Source organism: Centropristis striata, chromosome 22 (assembly GCF_030273125.1).
Source record: "Centropristis striata isolate RG_2023a ecotype Rhode Island chromosome 22, C.striata_1.0, whole genome shotgun sequence".
NCBI classification, from domain to species: Eukaryota; Metazoa; Chordata; class Actinopteri; order Perciformes; family Serranidae; genus Centropristis; species Centropristis striata.
Window position 1 is genome coordinate 9,233,485 of NC_081538.1, and position 24,754 is coordinate 9,258,238.

The 24,754-nt window shown below is 42.0% G+C and overlaps 1 protein-coding gene across 2 annotated transcripts in view; it reads left to right on the forward strand.

The window, feature by feature from the left end:
• Positions 1–10,191, forward strand: part of tfec (transcription factor EC) — a 44,892-nt gene extending 34,701 nt beyond the window's left edge. The window contains exons 2-8 of one of the 2 annotated variants that reach the window (XM_059326045.1): positions 1,160–1,414; positions 2,120–2,221; positions 4,480–4,600; positions 6,510–6,566; positions 6,700–6,775; positions 7,708–7,855; positions 9,029–10,191. In XM_059326045.1, coding sequence (XP_059182028.1) covers positions 1,160–1,414; positions 2,120–2,221; positions 4,480–4,600; positions 6,510–6,566; positions 6,700–6,775; positions 7,708–7,855; positions 9,029–9,508 — 1,239 coding nt within the window. In that variant the 3' untranslated portion in view covers positions 9,509–10,191. Of the gene's footprint in view, positions 1–846; positions 1,415–2,119; positions 2,222–4,479; positions 4,601–6,509; positions 6,567–6,699; positions 6,776–7,707; positions 7,856–9,028 lie in introns of those variants that run through there. The other variant, XM_059326046.1, reaches the window with a different exon arrangement.
• Positions 10,192–24,754: the final 14,563 nt, after the last annotated feature.

A 24,754-nucleotide genomic window follows, 5' to 3' on the forward strand; every position in this document is an offset into this window, starting at 1 on the left:
AAAACACCATTCAAATACAGTAATAAGAACCTAAAAATAGTTTTATTGCCGTTATTGTTTGGGAAACTAATAATACTGAACTGTCTACATTGAAACCAATGAATGAATGAAAAGGCTTGGTTAAAAATGGCATTAGAGTTATTTAAAAGTCCCATTGGAGAACAAGGGTCAATTGTGCTGCCACAACCCCTGGAGCAGGCAGGAGAGGACGTTGGGAGAAGACCACTGATTGGTCAGTCAGACTGAAGGGCGGTCTGCATGAATTAGTGACAGACGCTAAAGGCAGATATCCTGCAGTGATCAAACACTGGGGGATCTGACAGTCCGGTGTTTGAAGTGATTATCATGCTACGCAACATAAAGGCTTACCCCCAGCTTTGGGCCTAATTAGTTCACTTAGGGCCCTTTATAAGACTTTGGTAGGGGACTGGGAAGTACAGATACTCAGTCAGCAGCTCAACAGGATAGCAGCAGCAGATCTGGATTCTTAAAGTTGACTTGCTGCCACACCAAAACAAACCGACCCGAAGATTTTCTGCTTTTCTGAGAATGCCACACTTAACTGACTGCAGTTACTTCACGATGCGGGACGCAACCAGAGCTTCAAATGTAAGAATATCGAAATTTAGAAAATACTTGGCAAAGTTTTGTTGGACAGTGCTATCATGTTTTTGAATGTAACATATCTGTAAGGTTTTTATTATTGGTTTGACAATCTTGACTGCTGGTTGTAGCCTGTGTATATGTTTGTACTACTGATTTAAAGATTATGAAAGTAAGCAAAACATTTTTATTTTGTTTTGGAGAAAAGGCGTTTGCTGTTGACCACCATTTTCATTCAAAAATTGGTATTAAATATACAGAATATAATACTTTACTAGAGAAAGGGCGTGAGGAATGAGTCTTTATTCTCATACATGCTCCACATGTCAGACATGACTTGCTTCAATGTGAGTGATTTACCAAAAACAGGAGTGCTGTAAGTCTGTAAATTTGCCCGACATAAGTGACTAATAAATGGGAAATACTGACTCATCAGCTTTTTCGCGAAGCCACGTTGAAAACATTTCGTGCATCTCTTCTTAGTCATCGCCATTTAAGTGCAGTGAGAAACATGTTTTTCCTACTGAGTCAACTAACTGAACTTGTTTATGTACAGGTACAGAGCCACATCGAGAACTCAAAGTTCCACCTCCACCAGACCCAGAACCAGCAGGTCAAGCAGTACCTGACGCTGGGCTCCAAGCTGGCCTCTTCGGCCGGGCAGGGCCACGCCGTTCCACATCCACACGCCCCCGGCCAGCCGCTGGCCACCGTGCCCATCATGAGGAATGGACACATGCCCTCGGTCAGCGACGGCAGCAACCCCAACAGCCCTGTTACCCTCCTCACTATGGCCAATCACGACAGCGAGGTGAGTGGCTTTATGGGAACTGAATTATGATGACGCTGAATATATGGAACTGAAATTGAGAGTGCTCAAAATGTGCCTAGCAGTGACTGGAAAACAGTGAAATTGCAACAAAAAAATTGGGACCAGACCAGGTCAAATACGGGCATAGTGTGGGTCATAAATTTTGTAGTTTTCGCAACGTCCTTGACATGTTTTCCTGTCAACACTCCATATTTCTGTCCATTTTTATGCCATTTTCTTTCATTAAAAGAGATGAATCGTGGCTGGCTCTTTGTTTGGACATGTAAGATAATTTAATTTATCAGTAACCTATTTTTTTTTTGTCTGAATTAGGTTTGAATCTCAGAGAGTAGTTTTAAGTTACCATCTAAACAAAGTGATGCCATTATTGATCTCCCTCTCTCTCTCTGATGTGTTCATCAATAACTTCAGACATGCAGTCTCTGATGAGAGAACCCTTTCAAAAGGAGGAAACTAGTTTGATAACAGATTTATGTTTTTTTTCCCGCCAACACTGCTAATGAACTTAGGCGGTGGAGAACTTGTCTGTTATTGAATTAATCTCTGGACAATCCCCTCCCCTTCCTCGTGTCCATTTGGTTTGAATGTTGAGTTTTAAAAGATCAGACTTGGACGGCATTGATATTCTGGTACAAACATCATCAGCCTGTCCATGAGTACACTGAAAATACTGTTTTCTTTTAGTTTCCAATGGATGAAGTTATTGATGACCTTATTAGTCTTGAATCCGGTTTCAATGATGGGGGCTTGGATTGCATGGAGCCTAACATCATAACGCAAAACAATGTAAGTATGAATCACATTAACAGCTACATAGTACCACTGTTTAAAATGGGACAGACTATCAGCAGTTTGAAGGTCTTTTGTATTGATTTCTGCACAATCCTTTATCTGTTAACTGGCTTGCATTATTGCAGTTAAAGGGACAGTACACCCCAAAAACAATAATGCCCCCCCCCACCCCCATGTACCTGTAGTTGTATTTATTTATCTAGAGTGCTTTTGTGTGAGTTGCAAAAGTGTTGGGGATGTCTGCGCTCTCTATGGCTAATATCTCCAACATTCGGCAACTCTCAAAGTAGCACAGTGATAAATAGAAGTACAGGAGGCGGGGGAAATTGTATTTTGTATATTGGGATGAACTGTCCCTTTACCTTTGTCAAGTAAAGACTTTAACTAATGACTTCACTCTTTTTTCAGTGTAATAGGGACTTGAAAGTGTGGTTCCACCACCTAAACATTTAGGCGCAGGCTTGACTTGCTTGGGAAAAAGGGGACCCGTCTTAGTTTGGGGTCAGCTTAAGTCTGGAGATGAGTCAAAGTTCATTGGGGCTTACCAACATTTCTCACATTACTCAAGAAGATCAACAATGCAGATTAGGTTAAAAAATGAGGAAGTTTGTGGACAGAGGTAGATACTTAATGACAATATGGCAACTGTCTAAGGGAAGTCTACTCTGGCTAAGACAACCGACAAGAAATGGCACCACAGACAAGCACTATCAGTAAGAAGGAATTCAAAAACTCTGGGCAAAAATGTGGGACAAGCGTTCCATTTGGCTGGAGAACACAGCCACACCTGAGCCAAATACAGGGAGAGTTTGTGGGATGGGGACACTGGGAATCTGGCCTAACTCTTTAAATACAGATTGGCAGACAAAGAATCACACACACGCAGATAAAGTGACACGCAGCAAAACACAACAGATACTGTGACAGAGAAGGAATGAGAAGGGGAGGGGAGGGAAAGATAAGGCTTTGGGGGGAAAGAAGGAGGAATGGGAGAGCCAGTGGGTTTCAAATGAGGACAGAAGCGCAACAGAGGAGTGAGAGATTTTGTTGGAGGGAGTTACTGAGCCATTGGATTGGGCTAATGCATACACTCCCCATGGGCTTGTTCAGAAATGATACCATGCTTAAATGGATCAATTCATCCTAATTAGTCATACAGTACGATGCATCACGTCGTTTCGCCGTGTCAACACATCCAGGAACACAGACGGGACAGGGACTGAAGTGATTACAATAGGAGTAGTAGGGGAATTGTTGCAATCTTTCATTTTGATAAGCACTTCTGTCCCCTCCTCCTCCTCCTCCTCCTCTTCTTCTCCCATCTTAGCGAGATAATGAGAGAGAAAAAACGCACATGCAAACTAAACCAACTGCAGATATCTGAAATGTCTGCAGTTTCTTCTGTTTTGTTTCTTCTCCTCTTGCTTTCCATTCCTCTTGACTTGACATGCAGCCTTATCACGTTCACCAGTCTGGCAGTTAGATTTGACACACATGTCGTGGATAAAATTGGCTGCGCGCATCATGGAATGCATGGTGGCTTCTGTAGCATTTTCCCATAAATACACAAATGTGAATTAGACACACATGTGTGTCAGCACGCCATATCTTGACATCTCCCCAGTCCGTGAAAAGACGTTATTATCGCAGAACTGATGCACGCTTTTCCCAGACAAGAAGAGACCCGTAGGAAAACAGTTTTGCCTCTGTTCAAGCAGTTGACCTAGCTAGCCTTTTTATCTAATAGGATGCTATTTTCAACACAGAGGGCGTCTCTGTATTGGGAGCACTTTCAAGTAGAGGGGTTTTGACAGATCAAGGCACTGAGTCTGGACAAACCAAACCTCAGAGGGCTGCAAGTCTGGGTTAGAGGTTAGGCTTAGATGGAGTAAAGCTTGGGGGATGACTTGGTCACAGCAAGGTGAAGTTCTTGTTTTTACTCATTGTGATACAAGATGAGCAGGCAAACTGAACAATTCATGAGCACAACACTGAGTTTCCCTGTCCTGCTGAGGGAGACCTGTGGATACTACAACTCCCTGCTGGGAGGTCCACAGCCAGAGGCCTGAGGGGGCTGCCAACCTTCTCTGCAAACCTCTGATCACTGCCCTTACCTTTGTCATTTTTTTGTCAATGATAAACAAAGCCACAGCAGAGAAAAACAACTGTTTATTTTGAGGCTGTTAAAGTGTGACATGTTTGACTGATGTTTCTTTCTCTTTCCTCCCCCCTCCTCTCTCTTTCTCTTTCAGGTGTCCCTCAGTGGCAGCATGCTGGACGTCTATGGGGGTGAACAAGGTATGAACGCTCCTAATGGTGGATTGAGTCCCACATCTAACCCCACAAAGCTCACTGTTAAAAGGGAATACACAGGTATGAACCCATACCATAGCACTGATCAAATAACTAACCATTTAATGGATAATTACATGCTCACATTGAATTGAAAGTTAAAATCACACAAGTTTTGAGAGTTAGAAGAAGGCATGCAGGGGAATTTTTAAAAAAAAGGTATTTTTCTTCTAAATCAGACCCAACCTATTACTTTTAGCTAGCTGTTCCTAAATAAACTTAAATTTTAGCATATGCTTTGGGTTGCCAACCGTCCCTTGAAAAACGGAATCGTCCCATATTTAGAAACAAAAGCACCCATCCCGTATTGAGGTGAAAAGGGACGCACTTTGTCCCGTATTATTGTGACAGTCAGAAAATAGTCAGTAAATGCAAAATATCGTTAAAAAAATTATTTCACTCACAAAAAAGGGGCTAAAAATTTCACCACGCCAGGAAGGGTGAAGGCAATCGGGTCAGCCGGCCCTGCCAATGAGGTGTCCCTTATTTATTTTTCAGGGAGTTGGCAACCCTACATATGCTATTTCAACTGTTTACACATTCAAATAACTTCTAGCTAACTGTTTAAACATTTAATAAATACATTTTAGTTTTAGCCAACATGACCTCTTTATATCGTTTACAGACATTAACTTTAGCTAACTATTTTTGACTGTTTGCTAATAAGCATTTAGCTTCCACTTTTAGCTTATGTTAGCTATTTCATCAGACTAGCCATTAATGGTACTTTGAGTTAGCAATTTTTAACTATTCTCGATTACTTAATAATCTTAACTGTTAAGTACTTTAAGCAAACAACTTAACTTATTTAGACATTACTTTTGACTTAACTATTTCAGCTATTTATCCATTAAATTTACTTAGCAAGCATTCCATGTTCACCTTTACTTCTGCGCTACGCTTGCTAACTAGTTTTCACACAGTTATAGTTGACTTAATGTTAATATTTGGACATATTCCCCAATTAGTAATTATACAATAGTTCCAAGTACCCCCTGGTAACTTTATTAGGACCTCTTGGGGTAGATACCCAAGTTGGGAATCACTGTTCTAAACTGAGGCTCTGGGTGGGTGCTACAGAATGTACCCCTCTAAGCTAAAAAAAAAAGGCAACGTATCTTTTCCTGTTAATCCAGTCCAATAATGTGTTGCCAGGCAAACAACAGACAATGTCTGAGTCAATTTGTGCCCAGTGTTGGAAAAACACTGTCCTTCTTGTCACTGGTTCTGTTAATAGGCCGTAGAAACGTGTAGACTTTTCATCACAGTGCAAAAAAACAAACAAAAGGGCCCTTTAAGACATTTCTTATTAATGTCATGCATCAAGCAAAGAAGCCTAATTGATTTAGGAAATAGAAAGGATGCCCGAAGAACCCTTCACTCTCATCGGCAAATAAGTAAATTGCCATCTGTTTCATTTGAGTGTGGGCGATGAGGACAATGGGCTGTTACACAGAGTTCAAATTGTCTTGATTGAATCAACAGAGACAAATTGGGAAATCCAATCTCAGGTCCCCAATTATGTAATTTGGAAGAATGTGAATACAAATATGGATGCACTGGCATTTTTGTCTCTCTCCGGGACAGATTAGTGAATTTGCTAAACTGTCTTAATTACAGTAGTTTAAAAGTGATCCCCAGTTTTACGTCCACAATGAGCGTCAGACATGCTGCAGGGGATAAACTGGGCTCATTCAGAGAGTGAGTGTGTGTGTAAGGAGGGCAAGCTTGTGTCTGTGGTGTAGGCTAATGCACGGAAACTCCACATTCTGGCTGACCCCGCCACTGACCTCCCCTCAAAACAACTGATTGTGTGTCTCCTGACTGGACCTTTTGTGGCTTTTTTGTCTTCGTTGTCTTTCGGTTTCTAATTTAGTGTGTGCGTTGCTAATCAGTTCGTTCCCCTCTGTGATTTTTTTTTTTTTGACAGAACATGACACACGAGTGATGGCCAAAGAGAGACAGAAAAAAGACAACCATAATCTGAGTAAGTGTCACCCACTGCCTTTCAACTCCCTCGCAGTTTATCGTCTAAAAACATGAGTTATGGTTGGCCTTTAGCACCGCTGCTGACAGTGTCCTAATCATCACTTCTTCTTTCTTTTTCTTCTGTTGCTTAGTTGAAAGAAGGCGAAGATACAACATCAACTACAGAATTAAAGAGCTGGGGACGCTTATACCAAAGTCGAATGACCCGTAAGTTGCAAAGTCTAAATGTATTTATTGAAACAATGTCGCTGCTTCGCTTCACTTTATGTCACTGAAACAACTGCAAGACCTTGTCTGGCAGGGAAGCGTATTAAATTCTAAGCACAAAGACACTCTAAACGTTGTTCATTGAATTCAAATGAGTACTCAAGCACATTTCAGTCATATTTCAAGGATGCACTTGAACTTCCATTGTAGTCTACGCTCCAAGAGCTGTACATCCTCTCGCTGGGTCCCAGCAGTTCAGCTCAAAGCATGAATGATGAGGAGAGGGTCAAATGCAAAGAAGCAGGCCACACCATTTGAATCAAAGTTTGAAGCACAATTGGAACATAGAGATGGAGCGTGGAGCTGAATTGAAATCCACTGGCCATCTTTCGCAATTGAACTTTGCTTCAAATTTAAATGGAAGGTTGTCGTTGTCATCTTGCCATTAACACAAGATAAAAAGAGATTATTAGGGCTGATCAGACCAACGTCTCACTCGTGTGGAAAAGGACAATTTTACTACAGCTCCCCTTTACTTAAAAAAAAAGCAATAATGTCTGCAAAAGAATGACTTGCACTCTTGCACCTCAAGTCCAATTCTCCATTTTCTCCTCCGTCTTCCTACTTAGCTCATTTTCCCTCACCTATTTTTACTCGAGGATTAATTTTACCGAACAAGGAGGTACGAGAATGGACTTTCCACATAGCTACTTAACTATTCTATTAAAATCCCCATTCAGTGTCCCCATGTAATGTCCAAGGATGAATAATTGCCCCATGTAAATCACCATTTCCTATTCATATCATAAAAGGGTAAAAAACCTCTGTGTTAAAACTTTTCCCCCCGTTTTTTTTTTTATTGCGGAGGATATTCTGCCGACATCAGGAGGTTCTGTGTAAAAGGTTATCTTTTACATTTCTCCTTTCTGCAGCGACATGCGTTGGAACAAAGGCACCATCCTGAAGGCCTCGGTGGAGTACATACGGTGGCTGCAGAAGGAGCAGCAGCACGCTCGGGAGCTGGAGAGCCGTCAGAAGAAGCTGGAGCAGGCAAACAGGAGACTTCTGCTCAGGATCCAGGTAATAAAATATATAATATATATAATATTTGTAGTAAACACAGTGATAAAACACATGATCGGACCAATAAATCACAATAACACTGAGAGAAAAAAGTGACAAAGGGACGTATATGGATTCTCAACTCATAAATCTGTATCTGTTCTGTTAAAACAAGTAAAAAGTATATGCACAATATGAGTTGGACAGAAGCCCTGAGAGGCAAATCAGAACAAATTTCGTCGGGATAACTTTTTAAGTTTTTGTTGTTTGCAATACTCATCTTAGCCACAAGACCTTGTTGTTTGGTTACAAGGCACAATTAAAACCCATCTGGAGGAAACATGTCAAGACTCAAAGAAAGGGTTGGCCAATCAATCCACTAATGTAAAACCAATGTCTAAGTGCAGGATCCAAGTGAAGCTCCATTTTCCCATTATAGTTTTATTTAAAAACAGCGTCCAGGCCTGTTTCATTCTACCAAAGATCAGGTTTGGTGAAGACAGAGAGCTCACTCCATTTACTCTCACCTGCCTGACTCTGTCATCCCTTGGTGCTCCACACTCATTTCCACCTCCAAAGCTTTATGACCCCACAACATAAACTAATTTCCACCTCCAAAGCTTTACGATCCCAAAGCCTGACTCCCCCTCTGCTCCCTCTTGTTGTTTACATGAGGTGCTTCCACTCCTCCTTACAGTCTCTCTGAGCTCACTGCTAATTATCTGATGAATAAAGACAGTGACCCCAGCTCCTCCAGTGGGAGGAAAGCAGCTTAGAAATAGATGATGACTAATGATGACTAAAAGAATAGCTGGTTAATCACACAAGATGTACACCTGCGCACTTACGCATGCAAAGATTGTGGTTTATCTGCATTTTCTCCAATGATGGGAACAGCAGAATATGTCAAAACTATTCAGGAAACAGTGACCACAGCTAACAGATGTCTCACAGGGCTTTGTTGTGACACTGATAGGAGAGCAATGATGCTCATAGATTGTGATAAGAGGAGTGTGTGTCACCAAACCACCAAACCTCAGTATGTGGAGGAGATTAGGAGAAGGTGTGGTACTCACACAATGTTGTCAAATCCACTCATAACTGAGGACATCACATCCTTTTAGCAGTCAGTCTTTTATAGTCTTTTATTCAGATGTTATCTTGACTAACTCTTTTTTATTTTTTTTCCAGGAGCTTGAGATCCAGGCCCGAGCACACGGCCTTCCCAACATGGCTTCAGCCTTGGGATCCGTTGAACTGTCCTCACATCTTCTCAAACAGCAGCAGCAGCAGCAGCAGCAGCAGCAGCAGTCGTCTCCCCAGACCCAGCAGCCCCAGCAGCCGCCCCTCTACCAGGAGGACCCCAACGGCGACTACCTCCAGAGGATAGCCGTGGTGGCCGGCGTGCCGTCCATCCCCAGCGCCGCCGGGCCGCAGGATCACATCCAGGGAGCCGACGGCTGCACCACGTTCTCCGACCCGCTGTCGCACTTCACAGACTTCTTCAGCGCCACTCTCAAGGAGGAGCACCGGCTGGACGAGATCCTCATGGACGACCCTCTCTCGCCGTTTGGCACTGACCCCCTCCTCTCGGCCGGCTCGCCCGGGGCCGCGTCTAAAGACAGCAGCCGCAGGAGCAGCTTCAGCTCTGCAGAGGGGGACGACCTATAAGGGCGTCTTCTCTGGCAACAAACTCATGACATTGTAATCCCAAGTGGTAAAGGGCATATAGAGCCTCTAAAGACTGGCTCCGGGCATACAATAATAACCACTCACAGGGTTGCGAGTATTTAAATGACAGCTAACACATCAGACAGTGCCCCTCAGAGTGCCACCTGTATATAAACTTTCAGTTGTAGTTCACCAGGTGGCTGTTAGAGCTCCACAAACAGCTCATGGACCTCCTGCTCCTCCGCCAGCTCTTTTTAACTCTGACGATAAATATGTTTCTCTGGCTCCCGGACAGAGCAGAAAGAGACTCACAAGAAAAAGGGAGACATTTATCCGCCTTTAATGTAAATCACCATCTCTTTTTGATAAACACTGTGGTAGCTGTACACTGTTACATATACTAAATAATCACTGGAAACCTGTCAGAACTGTCCTTTTTTAAAATGAAAATACCACTACTTCATATAATATTTTTTAAAAGTGTCAGTCAGGATTGTGATTGTGTGATGTGCCTTATTCATTTTTGTCTTTGGAAAGATATGAACTGATGTACTCACCACCATGCCTAACACGTCTTTGTCCTCTCTGTCTTATCCGTGTCTGTTCAGTGTTTTTGTTAAAGAAGTGCTTATGTATTTATATATGTTTTAATCCATGTATTACTGAAAAAAGATATATTATTATCTAACACGTTACCTTTTTTATTTTTAGTAGGGGTGGGAAAAATATAATAAACCCCTTTTTTTTGGTATACCTGATTTTGGTTTCTTGGTGTTGTCTCACAGAATATATAATTTACTTCAGTATGTATTCATACACCCTCAAGACAAAAAACACACAAAAACTAACTTTAACTTCAGTTCTAATCCTTCATGCATACGTGAACTCAGCTAAAAATGAATGTTTATTCACTCATTATATAATATAGTTCAATATATAAACTTTCTTTTGCATTTTACTTTTAGTGTAAGACTTATGTTACCCACTATCTGTGACACTATACTATTATTTATATACAAATAAGCAATACCTGAAATATAATATCTCACTTGGGTCTGTCAAAGGAAGACTTCACTCTTAAAACTAACTTTTGTACATTTATTACCTACTTGTACTTTACTGTACTATGAAACTTTATACATCTACTCCACTACATTTTAGAGGCAAATATTGTACTTTTTTACATAAAAATGTGATTAAGTTAGAGTGATTAGACATATTTTAAAAAATAAAATAAAACCTCATAACAGCATATTAAGTAGTTCAAATGAGCCCTATATTTACAAAATCAAAACACTGCTTACATAAATGCATCAATATTAATAATTCAATAATATATTTGGAATATATAAAGCAATCTTAGTGTCTCCATTCTGCATAACGAGTAATTTTACTTTTGATACTTTAAATACATTTTAATGCTGATTCTTTTATACTTAACTGAAGTAAGTTTTGAATGCAGGACTTTTACTTGTAGTGGAGTAATTTCACAGTGTGATATTAGTACTTTTACTGAAGTAAGGGATCTGAATACTTCTTCCACCACTGTTAATTACTCACCCCACCTTAAATTCTCAATAAAAACCTTTTTTTCCCTTGCATGGTGAGAAGACATTCTGGAGTAAATCTTTGATGAGATGAAGTCAGAGTGGAAGAGCTTGTAAACAGATGTTTTAGATATCGTTCTACTGTAGCCAGAAGGGGCCTCTCTTTACTTAATTTCACCAAGAACTCTTCATTCACCGTGGAGGCATGCGAGAAAAACTAAGTTTGCTTCAGGAATTCAAGGTAACGTGGTGAGTAATTGATGTACAAATGGTCCTTTTACGGGTGAAGTTTTCATTAAGGTGTACAGGAGTCTTCACATCACTGGCATGATGGTAGAAACATGATATTAAGTCACCAGTGGTAAACTTAATAAAAATCATCTTGCTGTATAGTTCCAGGGCTACAAGAGTGAAGAAAGCCTGGAAAGTTTCATACTGGAAGGTGAAGGGCCGGCTTACAAGGTGGCTGATTGGCAATGAGTGGCAGAAAAGAGGAGAGAGGAGTGAAATTGGATAATAAAGACAAGTAGAGGAGGAGCAATAATTCTGATGAGCCTACTGTGAGCTGATGAGCCCTTGAGGATGAATAATGGCGAGGAATAAAGAGCCGCTGTGAGAGCTGAGAACTGAGAGCCCAGAAAGTTTCTCTGAGGTAAGCAGCAAGTGTACAGAAGAAGTGGCTGTAGTCACGGTAACCTCACCAGTTGGTTTGTGGACTACTGTTTTCAAGCTGCAAGTTTGGCCTTTTCGCCAACCCCATCTTGGTTTTTTGGAGCCAGATGTGACCATATTTGGACGGGAGAGTAAAGCTGGGAAGAACGCTAACCCAAGTGCTAGCTACAGTCATGGAAAAAATTATTAAACCATACTTGTTTTCGTCAATTTTTTGTTCAGTTTAATGTCGGCTACAACTAAGGACAACTGATAGGACAAGTATAATGGTAACAACAAAAATAGCTGATAAGAGTTTAATTTAAGAGCTGATAACGATGCCTTTTTATTGACAATGATTTTGGTTATTATCAAGAAAACCATGGAAAATGTCTAGATATCAGCTTTTAAATTAAACTCTTATCAGCTATTTTTGTTGGTAACAGATATTAAAATTAACAAGAAATTGAAGAAAACAGAGGTGTTCTAATAATTTTTTGCATGAGTGTAAATAGCTAGCTTGATTAGCAAGTTGCAAACGTAAGTCAAAAAGAACATCTGGCTAGTTTGAATGTCTTTTCGACCAACTGATTGAGTCTAACAAGTGACAAAATATTAAGGACAAGGTTGAAAGCATACTCTGCTGTATTGTATATTTGACTCTTATTTTGAAAGATAAACATCATGCTTCATTACAGAAGACTTAAAATGAGCGATTGAGACCATAAACTCACTTAGGAAATGTTTACTGATTGAATAAATAAAGTGAAAAGTAGGGTCATTTTCTCATAGACTTTTATGCAACCAGTGGAGCAGCCCCCTGCTGGCCATTAGGAAGAATGCAGGTTTAAGGTACTCCTGCTCGGCTTCACCAACAGTCCCAGTCCTTTTACACTGCAGTAATATGATCACAAACTATTTATATAATTCATAAAGTTTTCTGAAGAAAGTTTGTTTGTGACTTAGTGATCAAAAACTCTCTGACCTCAGTATCATCACAAATCTAACACTGTTTTGTGTGATAAAATCATTCATCAACATGTAGTTTTCACATCTTGTAGTCATGCATTAATAATACAACAAACAGACCAGTCTGAAAAAAAAACACACGCCAATACTTCCCAAATGGATTTCTGATCAAAGCCTCCATGAATTAATGTTTCAGAGTGTTATTAGCTTGTGTTTCTCTGTAATGAAATCGAAACATTCCTCGCTCGCATCTCCTCTTTAGCCGCAAATACGACCGAAGCCAATCAATCACTACAGACTACAGTCACTCCAACTACAAAGTGGTGAGTGATGTTTATGGGTAATTGGCCAAAGCAGTTATGGAAGGTAAATATAGATTTTTATGAAGAGCATGTAAGAAAGAGTCAGCATGACTGAAATTTCAAAAGACTCAATTTACATTTTCAGTTTTCAGTGCTTTTTTTTGCTCCTTTCTTGCATTACCAAACTTGGGGAAAATACACAAACCCAATTAGTGTAGTGCAGGAATTGATGAAAGTCAAAGTCAGGGGAAAGGATAGAATAATACAAATGAGTAGCCTTTACCTTAATGAAGGTATTGACAGTAATACCCATCCACATCCACATAACGCTCGTTGAGGCTTACCTCTAGAGACAAAGCATTCTGCCCCGAAAAAAAAAAAGTCAAATTACACTTCCTAACTAATTCATTTCTCTCCATATCAAAGGCTATCATGGACAAAGTTCAAGGCCAGTTATGCACAGGCTTCAAAAGGAAATGTGGTCGGATGAGGCAACGGTGACATCAGAACAAGCGACTTTTTATTTGGAATATCACAGTTCATCAGCCCACGGTTTGGAAACTCACACGAACTGATGTGGAAGTGTCTACAGCGGGCTGAGAGAACCAGCGCAGGTATCCGATAACGCCGTCATGTTAGAGACATTAGCTGCACATGGCGGGACGAGAGTGTAAATTTGGATGTGTAAAACAAATTTGGGGAAGTTTGCAATCCCATAAAGCTCCTTATCTCTCTCACTTCCTCTGCTTTTACCAAATCTCCTTCATAGGAAGCAGATTTTCTAGCTGTGTGCCAAAAACTGTACACATTGTAAAATGTTCCATTCCTTTTTGTGTTACTAATGCATGCACAGCAAAATGGTCTCCCTAAAAGAATGACCTCACTCCCTCGCAGGATGAAAGGCTGCTGCTGTGTCTCGTTTCTAACAGCAGGTGGCAGCAGTGGGCTGTGTTTATTCATCACACTGTTCACTGTGTTCATAAAAAGAAACCCAGGGCAGGAGTGAACTACAACAGAGCATTTGTGGTGGATTATTTTGTATTAAAAGGCAATCAAGAAAAAATAAAAGGAGTAGGTAAACATAACTTGCACATATGAAATAATGCTGTGGCAGTATATGCTAAAGTCCACGGTACTTCCCTATACTTCCCAGTATAAACTGACAAATCTAAAGAAGGCAAGTGATGTCGTGAACCTCACAGCGGAGTCGTTCTGTCACCAAAACAACGTTGTCAGACCTCCTGCCACCCACCAACACTGACACCACCACTGAGCAGGAGAAGCTGTCACCTGTGCAGATGCCACAGCTGCCAGCGTGCTACAATGCTCTCACCTGTCGAGCCTGCCATTGGCAACTCTTAATCACCTCCCGCTGAGGTGACTCACTTTGGAGCACGGCAAACACACACGCACACACACACACACACATACAGGGGCCGCACGCACTCACGCACACAAACAAGCCCAATCAAATGTGCTTGTGTGCAAACACAAACGTGCAAGTGCAAACACACCCGCAGATATGCATGGCACACACACGCACGCACAGGTGTGTATCTCATCGCACCCTCGTCTCCACACATACGAGGAAGCTAAGGGAAAAAAATAACCACCTAAAAGCCCTCATCAGGATCTGGACTGTGACAAGACTTGTGCACAAATTAGGTGAAATTTGAGTGGGAATAACAATATGACAGCCGGCAGTGAGGCACCAAACATCAAGTGTCATATCTATTTTCAGCCATGATTCAGAGCTGTGTGACAAACAACACCATGCTGCTTCTCAATCAGTCAGCTCGTCTGCTGGAAATGTGGCAAACTAGGTCCTGGTTGAGTTTTCCTCCTTCAGGAAAAATACGAAATGATCTGAGGTCAAAGTTAAAGGTGAAATCATAAAACTTAGCTGAAATTTGAGCGTTGCATTTAATGATAAAGAACTCAAGCAATCAATGTTGTCTCCCAAAGTGCAGCACAGTAATTCATCCCATGATTCTTTGGGGCATTAGGCTGCATGCTGCTTTTATTAAGGACCACACCCTGACCAGCGCTCGACAAACTCCCACGTCACTCCACTAGCAAGGCCCCACGTGCATTAACGACGGAACACAAGAGAGATGAAAAAAAAAGTGGCTGGGCCTTCTCGAGATGCTATAAAATTAATGCGATTTCCAGAGTTTTTATGAATCGAGCCAGATGCCAAATACATAACTTCAAACAAATTGACTTCCAATTATTGGTGCGGCGCACCACTTCCAGATGTGCAACAGATGGGGCCGGGGCGACCAAAGGTGTCTCAACCCGCGCTTTGTGTTATTCCGCAGTAAAACGGCAGTACAGTTGTATGTGTTTTAAATCACCGTGGGCTGTGGGCTGGAGGTGAAGGGAAGGACAGGCTGGATAGCGCAGGAAAAATGAAAGCACATCATTAGGAAAATGTAAATCCACGCAGCACAGACAGTGGAGCTCTATATGTAGCATTAATACAGGCTGATATTATGTAAAGGCAGATGAGATGCTGAGGCTGAAAGCTGCAGCTGTATCAAGGAGGTGGGGGATTCACAAATGTAAATGTTAATGTGATCTCTGCTGTATCTTCCAGTGCTGGGATTAAATGGTAAAAAGGAACAATTATGGGGCTCGCTTTTTTTGTGCATATGTTAATAGCTTACAATATCCTTGCATGCATAAAGTACATTAGATATGATTAGAAGATATCCCCAATACATAGCTTTATATAGTAGAGAAGGTTTTACAGTAGTCATAAGTAGCAGTGCACTCTGTTCAATTGTTAATGAAGTCTCCTCCTGGAAACTTTCAATAATTTGATTAGTCACTGTTAAAGCTACATAAAAGTAAAACAAATGTGATTCGGAGTGAGAAAAGTAGCTGAGCACGGACTTCTTTTCACTGTAGAGGAAACTAATAGAATATCCAATAGTGGTACGGTGTCCTGGGAGGGTCATGGCTCTGATCCCGTTATTACCACAGACTTGGGCCCTGAGGGAGCCAAAATGGCTGTGTATTTTTCCCAGAGTCCGTACTGAAGCAGTCTAACGGAGCCCTATCTACTTAACTAGCAGTCTGCCGGAGCACCACAGGTCCCCTCGCCCTCTGATCCTGGGGGCCAAAGAGCCTCTCCTCTCTGTTTTCACGTATCTTAGGCTGTCTATTCAAATAGAGCGGAGAGCGGGGACCATTTTGCTTGGCCATCGTAGTGCCTCTGTGCTGCCTTTAATTCCCTCGCTCTGTCGGAGTTGTATGCTAATCCAACTGGTGACAGTCGGCCCCCCCCCCTCCTCTCTCTCAGGTCTCTCTGCATGCACACACACTCCAACACACACACTTTAACCTTGTGTAATCTGGGTGACCTTGGAGTGAATGGGAGCTGCTGAAGAGTGCTCCCTGATTGATTTGTAATTCAAAAAAGAGGAGCGATGGCCGCTGTGCCCCACCACCCTAACACCAGGAAACCCTCTGCTGCCCCGACAAAATAAAAGAACTTCAGCTCGTTTACTCTGTTTTTGGAGAGTTGGGCAGCACAATGCATGCGGGGCCAGCTGGGTAAATGTCAGGTTTAGGGATGCAGATGTGTTGGGGGAGAGCATCAGGATGATCATCATTAGCAGGGGGAGATAATTGGCGCTGTGTGTTTGGGTGCTCTGACGGGCATCTCTCTGCATTATTCATTCATCTTCCCTCTCTCTCTCCCCTATTCTCTCCCTCCTGTTCCCTCTCTCGACCCGGGCAAGGCGCTGGGCCTTAGGAGCCGGACTCATCTATTATAGATGGGTAATTGTTTATTAAATGCAGGCCTGACCCTATTATGCCTATTACCCACGTGCTGCACACCAGTGTGGGCTGGCCAGCGTCTGTGTTTTTCCATATTCTAGAAGATCTGACGATCCCCTGTCGAGGACGTGAGGCCTCTTTGGCGTGAGCGAGGAGTGTCAGCATTCAGGACGGAGAAAAGGAAAGGAAGGGGAAAAAATAGATAGAGATAGGAAGAGAGGAGGGCGCCGGCAGGGAGGAGAGGAGAAGAGGATGATGAAAAATAAAGCCAATGCCCGTGTGGCTGCCACTGGCCAGAGAAGTATCTCTCCTTCTCCTCCAAGGCTCGGTGGATGGAGGCAAAGACAAAGGGTGAGCTAAAGAGATGCTTTGCTTCTCATTACACTGACTCCTAATCTACCTCTGCCCTATCCTGGGCAATCCCTGCTCCAGGCATTTGGAGGCTAAAGCTTCAAACTAGGCAGTTTGTCCAAAGCGGATTCATTACCTTAGATAGGACTACCAATGAGCCTGCTAAAATGTCACATTTAAAACTCACAGAGCAGCCAGAGTCGGGCTGAGCTGACACTAGAGGTCAGTGTTGTAACAGAGTTCACATACCTCTCCTTCACTGCCAGACAACAGTGAGCTTAAAGCAGACATTACAAAAGATAGGAGAGACTGGCAAAATAATTCAGGTAATGGAAATGAATTGAAATGAAATGATTAAGTTCAGTTAATTACTCGGTAGCTTAGGCAAATCAGCTTAACTTATATCAAAATCATTATTTCAGCCAGAACGGCAGATTCACTGGGAAGATATTTGGCCAACATGTACTTAAACCAGTGTATGTAAAGCAGGATCAGACTAATGGATTAGATCTAATACACGTGCCACTTGCTATGGTGACAAAATAAATGTGCTATTAGAAATTACAGTGCTAGGGGGAAACATACGTGGTCAATGTAGAGCCACAGATGGTTCGGTCGGTGGTGGTGACATGTTTCTTTATCAAGTATCTAGATCACTTTGCGGATGACAGTCCTGCTAAATACCAACTTCCTGTTCAGAAAAACAGCTCAAACTGTTCACTCACATTCTGTCAAATGAGTCAAAATACTGACTGAGACGTCTCTACAACACAACAGTGAGGAGAAGGGGAAACATCGGCTGGCTCGGCTGTGCTGCTGTGCTGCGGTATGATGTAGTGATCTGCATGATGGCATGTCACTGGTTATTGGCTGGGCTGAGAGTGATTAACATGGGGTGTTAATTAGTGGGTCGTCAGGAGTGGGTGTGTGGCTAACGACACGGCTCCGAACAGCTCGCTCACACATAAACACACAGAGCAGCTCCGGCCTTCTTTTACAATTAAAATGAATTTTACAATTAGTGCTGAGGAGAATAATTTAAATGACATCTCTTCATATGTTGGGTTTAATCAAAGGCTAAAAAAAGAAGATGCTGGCAATTAAATAATTCCTACAGAATCAGGGGACATGATAGAAAATTCAAAGACATTATAGAACATTATAGAAATCATATTTAAATAATATATATAAGGAACTGCAGATTTAAAAACAATTCCAGACTTCATTTGAAATTATGCCAAATTATGTCTTGTGAGCTGTTAACACAGAAAAGGCTCAGATCAATAAAGATAAAAATGTGGTTGTGAAGATGGAAACCAGTGAAACAATTGTAATTTTTCCCCCTTTATTATTGTTATTTATTATAAAATCAACAGCTGAAAAGAGTGTTTTCTTTTAAAATTACAGGCTAAAAATCACAAGAAATGTGAATGTAGATTTGTACTGAGTTGACCACAAAAACTGAACTTTAACATCTTAATATTAATAAAAAAATAAAAAAATAAATAGAAGAATAAAAATCTGCTTCAAGTGCAAATCAGTGACACATTATTTACAATCTTTTCTAATTTAATAGCACTCGTACAGAAATAGAAACGCAGCCAGCAGGAAGTCCAGGAGCAGATTTGCCGTAATGCTGTTGAGTTGATTAGAAGAGTGAGAGGAGAGTGACTGAGAGAGAGAGTGAGTGAGTAAGAAGAGAGGAGGGAGTGAGTGAGCGAGTCAAGCCGCCCCTCTTCCCAAAGCTTATTTATTCCTGCAGCATCCAGCCCACTGATTAGGCAGCTACACACTCTTAATGCTTCCCCACAATGAATGAGCTGCTGCACTTTCAATGGGGCTTATCTGTTGTGCTGTGTTCAGTAAATAATGCTGCAGCTGTCAGTGGCCTCCGACGCATCATCTGTGTAGCTAATGCTATGTTGGGATTAGCAGCGTTGAATAAAGTGTTGTCAGCGAGCAGGGGAAGCTGTGCCAAGCTCCAAACAGTTTACAGGACCCTCCGCCCCGACTGGAACAAACAGAATGTAATTAAGGAGAGACGAGAGCATGGAGGAGGTGTAGCTCCACACAAACACGTTTACTCCTGCAGATGCAAATGCCTCTTTGTTAGTTGCCTTGCCTTTTAACACCCAGAGAGAGCAAAATACCTTTTTTTTTTCCACATTATGGAATTTGTCATGTTCAGTTGGAGCTGTCATAGCTAGAACAGTGTGCGCTAATGTGTGTAATCTGCTTTGCAACACATCAATTATGATGGATATTGCTCCACCGCCATGCTTCCAGGGTTTTTATACAAGCCTGCAGGGGAATCAGTCTTTTCTTGTTAGGCAACCTGTTTAGTAAATAATGATCCACTTTGAGCAGCGGCTCATGCCGTATAATGTGATGTGTGTGTGTGTGTGTTTGTACACACATGTGCGGTGGTGGTGCTTTGGTGCGCAAGGATCAAGCCTAGTAGATCAAAAAACACTTAGGCGTGGAATTCAATCATGCCTGCTCTGTGTGAAAAACGTCACGGAGAAACCTAAAGCGCTTCTGAGCGAGCACACATGTAAAAAAAAAAAAAAAAACTATAAATATTATCAGTGACTTGTTAAAGTATTTCCAGAGCTGTCTGAGCTAACAAAGAGAAAGAAAGGGAAATATTTAGATCTTACACTGTGTCAAACAAAATTGAATTTTTTTCCAAATCAGCTCTTCTTTCTTGCAGGGATGCTCCAGGGTGCAGGAACACCACCTCTCCTGCTCCTGTCAGCTCCTCTCCCCCACAATAACACCTTCACTATTTGTCTGTTTTGCAGTCCCGGACTTTCCTTTCTCTTTCTTCTCGTGTGCAACTCTTTCTATCATGAATCCCCTTCTCTTGTGTTATAAATGATGTCTCCCCACCTTGCCGTCTCCAGGACAGGGCTGTGGGAAAGCAAGGAGCGAGTGGCACAGATTTAATCTTGCTCTGAAACCACTGGGTGCACTCCATTTCTCTCTCTTTCTTCTCTATCTCTAACAAAGTCCTATTTCTCCAGTCGAGAGTCCTCTTCAAACAATCCCTAACTTTTGCTTTGAATCATTCACCTCCTGGTTTTGCTCTCCTTTAACATTTAGTTAACTTATCCGGAGTAACCTCCAGTGACCGAAATGTTTTTATCCACTGTAGCACACGTTTGACAAAACACACACTTGGACTTTTTAAGTTAAAGGACAAAGCCGTCTAAACTCAGGGCCCACCCTGTAGCCGGCTCCTCTCAGATGGAGGAGTGTTTTCGCCAATACGCTTGGGAAGGACTTTAGTTTCGGGCCCTTTGGGAGCCGCAGCGGATCACATGGAGATCCCTGTCAGATCCCCACTACAGCGCTACACTTCTGTCAGTCAGTACGTCAGTCCGTCTGCTGGCAGAGAGGCAGGTAACAGACAGGAGAGAGAGGCCCTTCACTCCTACATGAACACATTCTTTAGTGTCAGCAGAAACCCCAAGCTGCACTGGGACCCACTCACCAACTGCTCTGTGTGTGTTTCTTTATTTCCTGTGTGGTGGAAGTGTATGTACGCATTCATGTGTCTTCTGTCAGAGTGAAAAACCGCTGAGATTTTGGTGGCTTAATCTGAGATTGGGACAGACACCACTGGATATTCTATTTACTCCATGCAAGCTGCTCCCCAATGTCCCATAAAGCCCCTCGCCTCTGAACTAAGCTGGTCAGGGTTAAAGCTCCCCAGCGACGGGAGACTGAGTACCTGCCCAGAGTGTGTGTGTGTGTGTGTGTGTGTGTGTGTGTGTGTGTTTATGTGCATCTGTCTATGTGAACACACAGGCCTCTCTGGGTGTAATGGCTTTATTTATGAAGTGGCAGCAGCAGTAACAGGCAGGCGATAAAGGAGGAGATAGCGCAGCAAAGCCGCGTGCCATGCCGTGGCCTGCAGCCATGCTATCCTGGTGGCTTTTAAAAGATTGATACTATGTGATGTTGTGTGCTCATCATGTGTGAGAGGAGAGGAGAGATCAGGGGGAGCTGCTGCTGGAGCGGCAGGAGAAGGTATGGGAGGTGATAATTCACTCCCTGCAGGGATTTGTTTACCTTGACTACTGAGAGTTGGAGGATTTTTCACACATTTTTCTTAAATGCAGGGAAATAATATTCTAAAAGTACAGAAAATTGGGTAACGCTTTATATTAAGGTCCTTGTAATAACCATTAATTAACAAGTAATAAGGCCCTTGTAAGTCCTTACAAGGTGCTTATTAACCATATTGTGTGTTTATAAGCTTATGTAAGTGTTAATAATGGCATTACAAACACCCATGACCCACCCATTATGTCTTTGCCATGCCTTTATTAATCTTTTTTGTTTGTTTATTGATATTAAAATATACTTTATTGCTCATCTATTATAAGTTAACTATAAGTTAACTATACTTTTTGCAACTACCGGATCTAAAGCGAGAACAATGCCTTATTACTTGTTAATTAATGGTTATTAAGGACCTTATTATAAAGTGTTACCGAAAATTGGAAAAAGAAATAGCTATAGTGATAAGTTATGCTCATTTGTCTTATTTTTCACATGCTGGATTATTATAATAATAAGAATAATATTTTCTGTTACTCTGTACATACAGGCTCTGGGCCAAAAAGTGTAAATCTGTGCCACCATATAGTGAAAAAAACCTTTTATTTCTTTAAATTAAAGTTATATGCAACTTTTACAAATAAAATGACTGGAAATGACTACAGTCATGTTATATTTTTTGTTCATTTGTGTACTAATATCATCAACCATTTTTAAACGCAGACAAATCCACAGCTTTAATCAAGAAAATGCTTAATTTTATTTGGTCCCTTCTCATATTTCTTTATGCATGCACGACGATATGGTTGTCTGCTAGAAGCAGTCATAAATAAACTTTTTTATCCACAAAATCATGGTCATTGGATCTGGATCTTAAGTTATCAGAGAAACAAGCTGAGCAAACTTTAGCTGCAGCTGCCTGGAAAAACAGATTTTTTTTTTTTACAAACCTACTTTATGCCATGTTTTTACCAGTTTTAATCACCTGGTCTGTTTGTTTTGGAGAGGAGGGGATCTCCAGGTAAAAAGCTGCTGATCGATGAACACTAAAGGAATCCTAACAAGGAGAAGCTGCTATAGGCCACAGCTGGACTTTATTGAAAAATCATATTGTTTACGCAGGCGAGACAGTGTGCAGTTTGAGCTATTTTTTCCCACTAATATATGACATGAAAAGGCAGAGAGGATCATTTTACAAGCACTTTTTTTTTCTGTAGTAAAAAATGCATGCTTAGTTTACAAAGGCGTCTTATATGCATCAGTAATAAGTGATTATTATGTTTTGACACTGCTGATAGAGTCAGTGTGATTATTTTAACAAGCAAATAAGGTGATAAACATCATTCCACATCTAATTCACACAATGATTTAAAAAAATGTCATTTGTGATAACTCAACAACAGCTTGCTTTTTCTCTCTCTCTCTCTCTCTCTCTCTCTCTCTCTCTCTCTCTCTCACACACACACACACACACACAAACACACACACAGGTGTGCCTCCAAAAACAGAAAATGAGGACATTTCCTCAGTATTCCCCAGGCAGCAGCGACCTGCTGGCCAATGAAACCAGCAGGTTTCCTCGAGATGCAGAAACCTGTTGGAACACACAGAACTCATTCAAACTCTTCCTCCTGTCCTCTTCCTCTTTTTCCAAACTCTCCCCCTCTCCTGCTACTTAAAGTTTGTGAGAGTGACTGAGAGCATTAACCTCTTTACTGCAACGTCTGCTTTAACGCACCTGTGCACCGGGCAAACCCGTCATTAAAATTAACATATGACTTGCCGTCAAATGTTCACATTTGCCGTGTTTTTCTTTCTCGCTGCGCCGTTGCAAGCAAACTGCTGCGTGAACTCAACAGTTCTCTGGGGTGCCATTCCTGACTTGTTTACCTTGAATAACTAATGTGATTTACTGTTTCTTTCAGAGCCAACGACACCGAATTGATGGCGTCTGACTGCGACCGACAGTGCATGACGGCAAAAACAGAGATGCATTCACATGCGCAAAGAAAGCAAAGTTTAATGTAAACCAAATGCCTGCACAAGCTGTTACCGACCCAAATATCTCCCTGAGAAGTAGATTTGTGAGGCAAGGCTGCTGTCATCACAACCACCCAGTGTGTGTATCAGAACAGACAGACGGAGAGTAAAGAGAAGAGGAGGTGAAGACACTTTGTCTCTGCTCATGACTCCCCAAGACTAAATATAGCGTCTGGCTTTGTAGCCTTCGTTAGATCCCATATTTCAGTCTGACCTGATCACAAGACAAAGCAGGAGCTCTTTTTTTTAACTCTGTGACCCCTCCATCTCACTGACTGAGTTATTCCTAAATTTACAGCTAAGACAACAGAGTGTGGGCCTTTCAGATGTGTCATCTCAGTAAACTGCTCGTTTGTTAGCGGAGATGTTATACTCGCTGTCACGCCGAGGTCCCATCTTGTTTTGCCAGGTGGACCGGGGGCCCTTCCCGTCCGCTCCGGCTCGCTGTTTTGATCCAAAGCAGCTGGTAGGACGCGATACCCCGTTTAGTCTGAGAAATCAGCTTGTGCAAACAAACACCTCGCTTTCTCTGTGGCTCCGGCTCAGGCCCGTGCATCTGCCAACCATTACAAGCCAATATCTGCCTCCTATCAGCCCGCTTGTGACATATAAGCTAGGTCCTGTTTCCAGGCCAGCAAATAAACAAAGCAGGCCTCAGGCATCATTATTCATTATTAAAGATGATATGAGGGAGGCAGGACAAGTTTACAGAGCACACCTGCAGTGCCCACTGTGAGCCACATCTCTCTAGTGCTGCTCAAAGGTGTGCCGGGTTCTGTGACAGTTCTTTAAGATATGTGATTACCTCATTTGTAATTAATTCATTTATATTCATTTATTCATCAAACACAATTCTAGCCCTGTTAAAACTCTAACTTATGGAAAACTCTTGTAGTCTCTCTGACACATACATCGTACAAACATGCAGCCAATGGCTGGATGTTGTCAGTCACTCCGACGCAAAACTGCCAGGCTGATGAAAAAAAAGTGCTGCGTTAAGCAACTCTGCACTGTCACAGCGGTTGAAGTTAACTTGTAGGCCTACTGAGCACTTCTCCCCCGAGTACAAACTTGTTACAAAGTAAGGGAGCGCTTTTGTGTTGATGGAGGGAAACTGAAAGCCACTATAGTTGGTTACAAGGACTTGAAGCTCCGGGAGACACCTTGCTGCAGTGCGAGAGAGAAAACGGGACGAAAGGGAGAGAACAAGAAAGTGAGAATAAGGGCAGATTGGAAGGAAAGGGGAAAAGTGAGAGGCGTAACAGGAGATGGAGATGGAACGAGAGAAGAGTGTGTGTGTGTGTGTGTGCAAATAAATGTGGATGTGGAAGGGTGAAAGGGAGGGTGGGTAGTTTTGGCTTGTTTTCCTTGGCGCACCTGCCCCGGAGAAGCAGCCATGAACAGGAAGGTCTAAAAGTTAATTACATCAGCTGTCCCCGCCAAAATAAATGTCAGCCCCTGATGGACGCAGCAACACCTCCTCGTCTCTCGCTGCGTCTCAGCAGGCCCTTCACCTGCTTTTAGTTAAA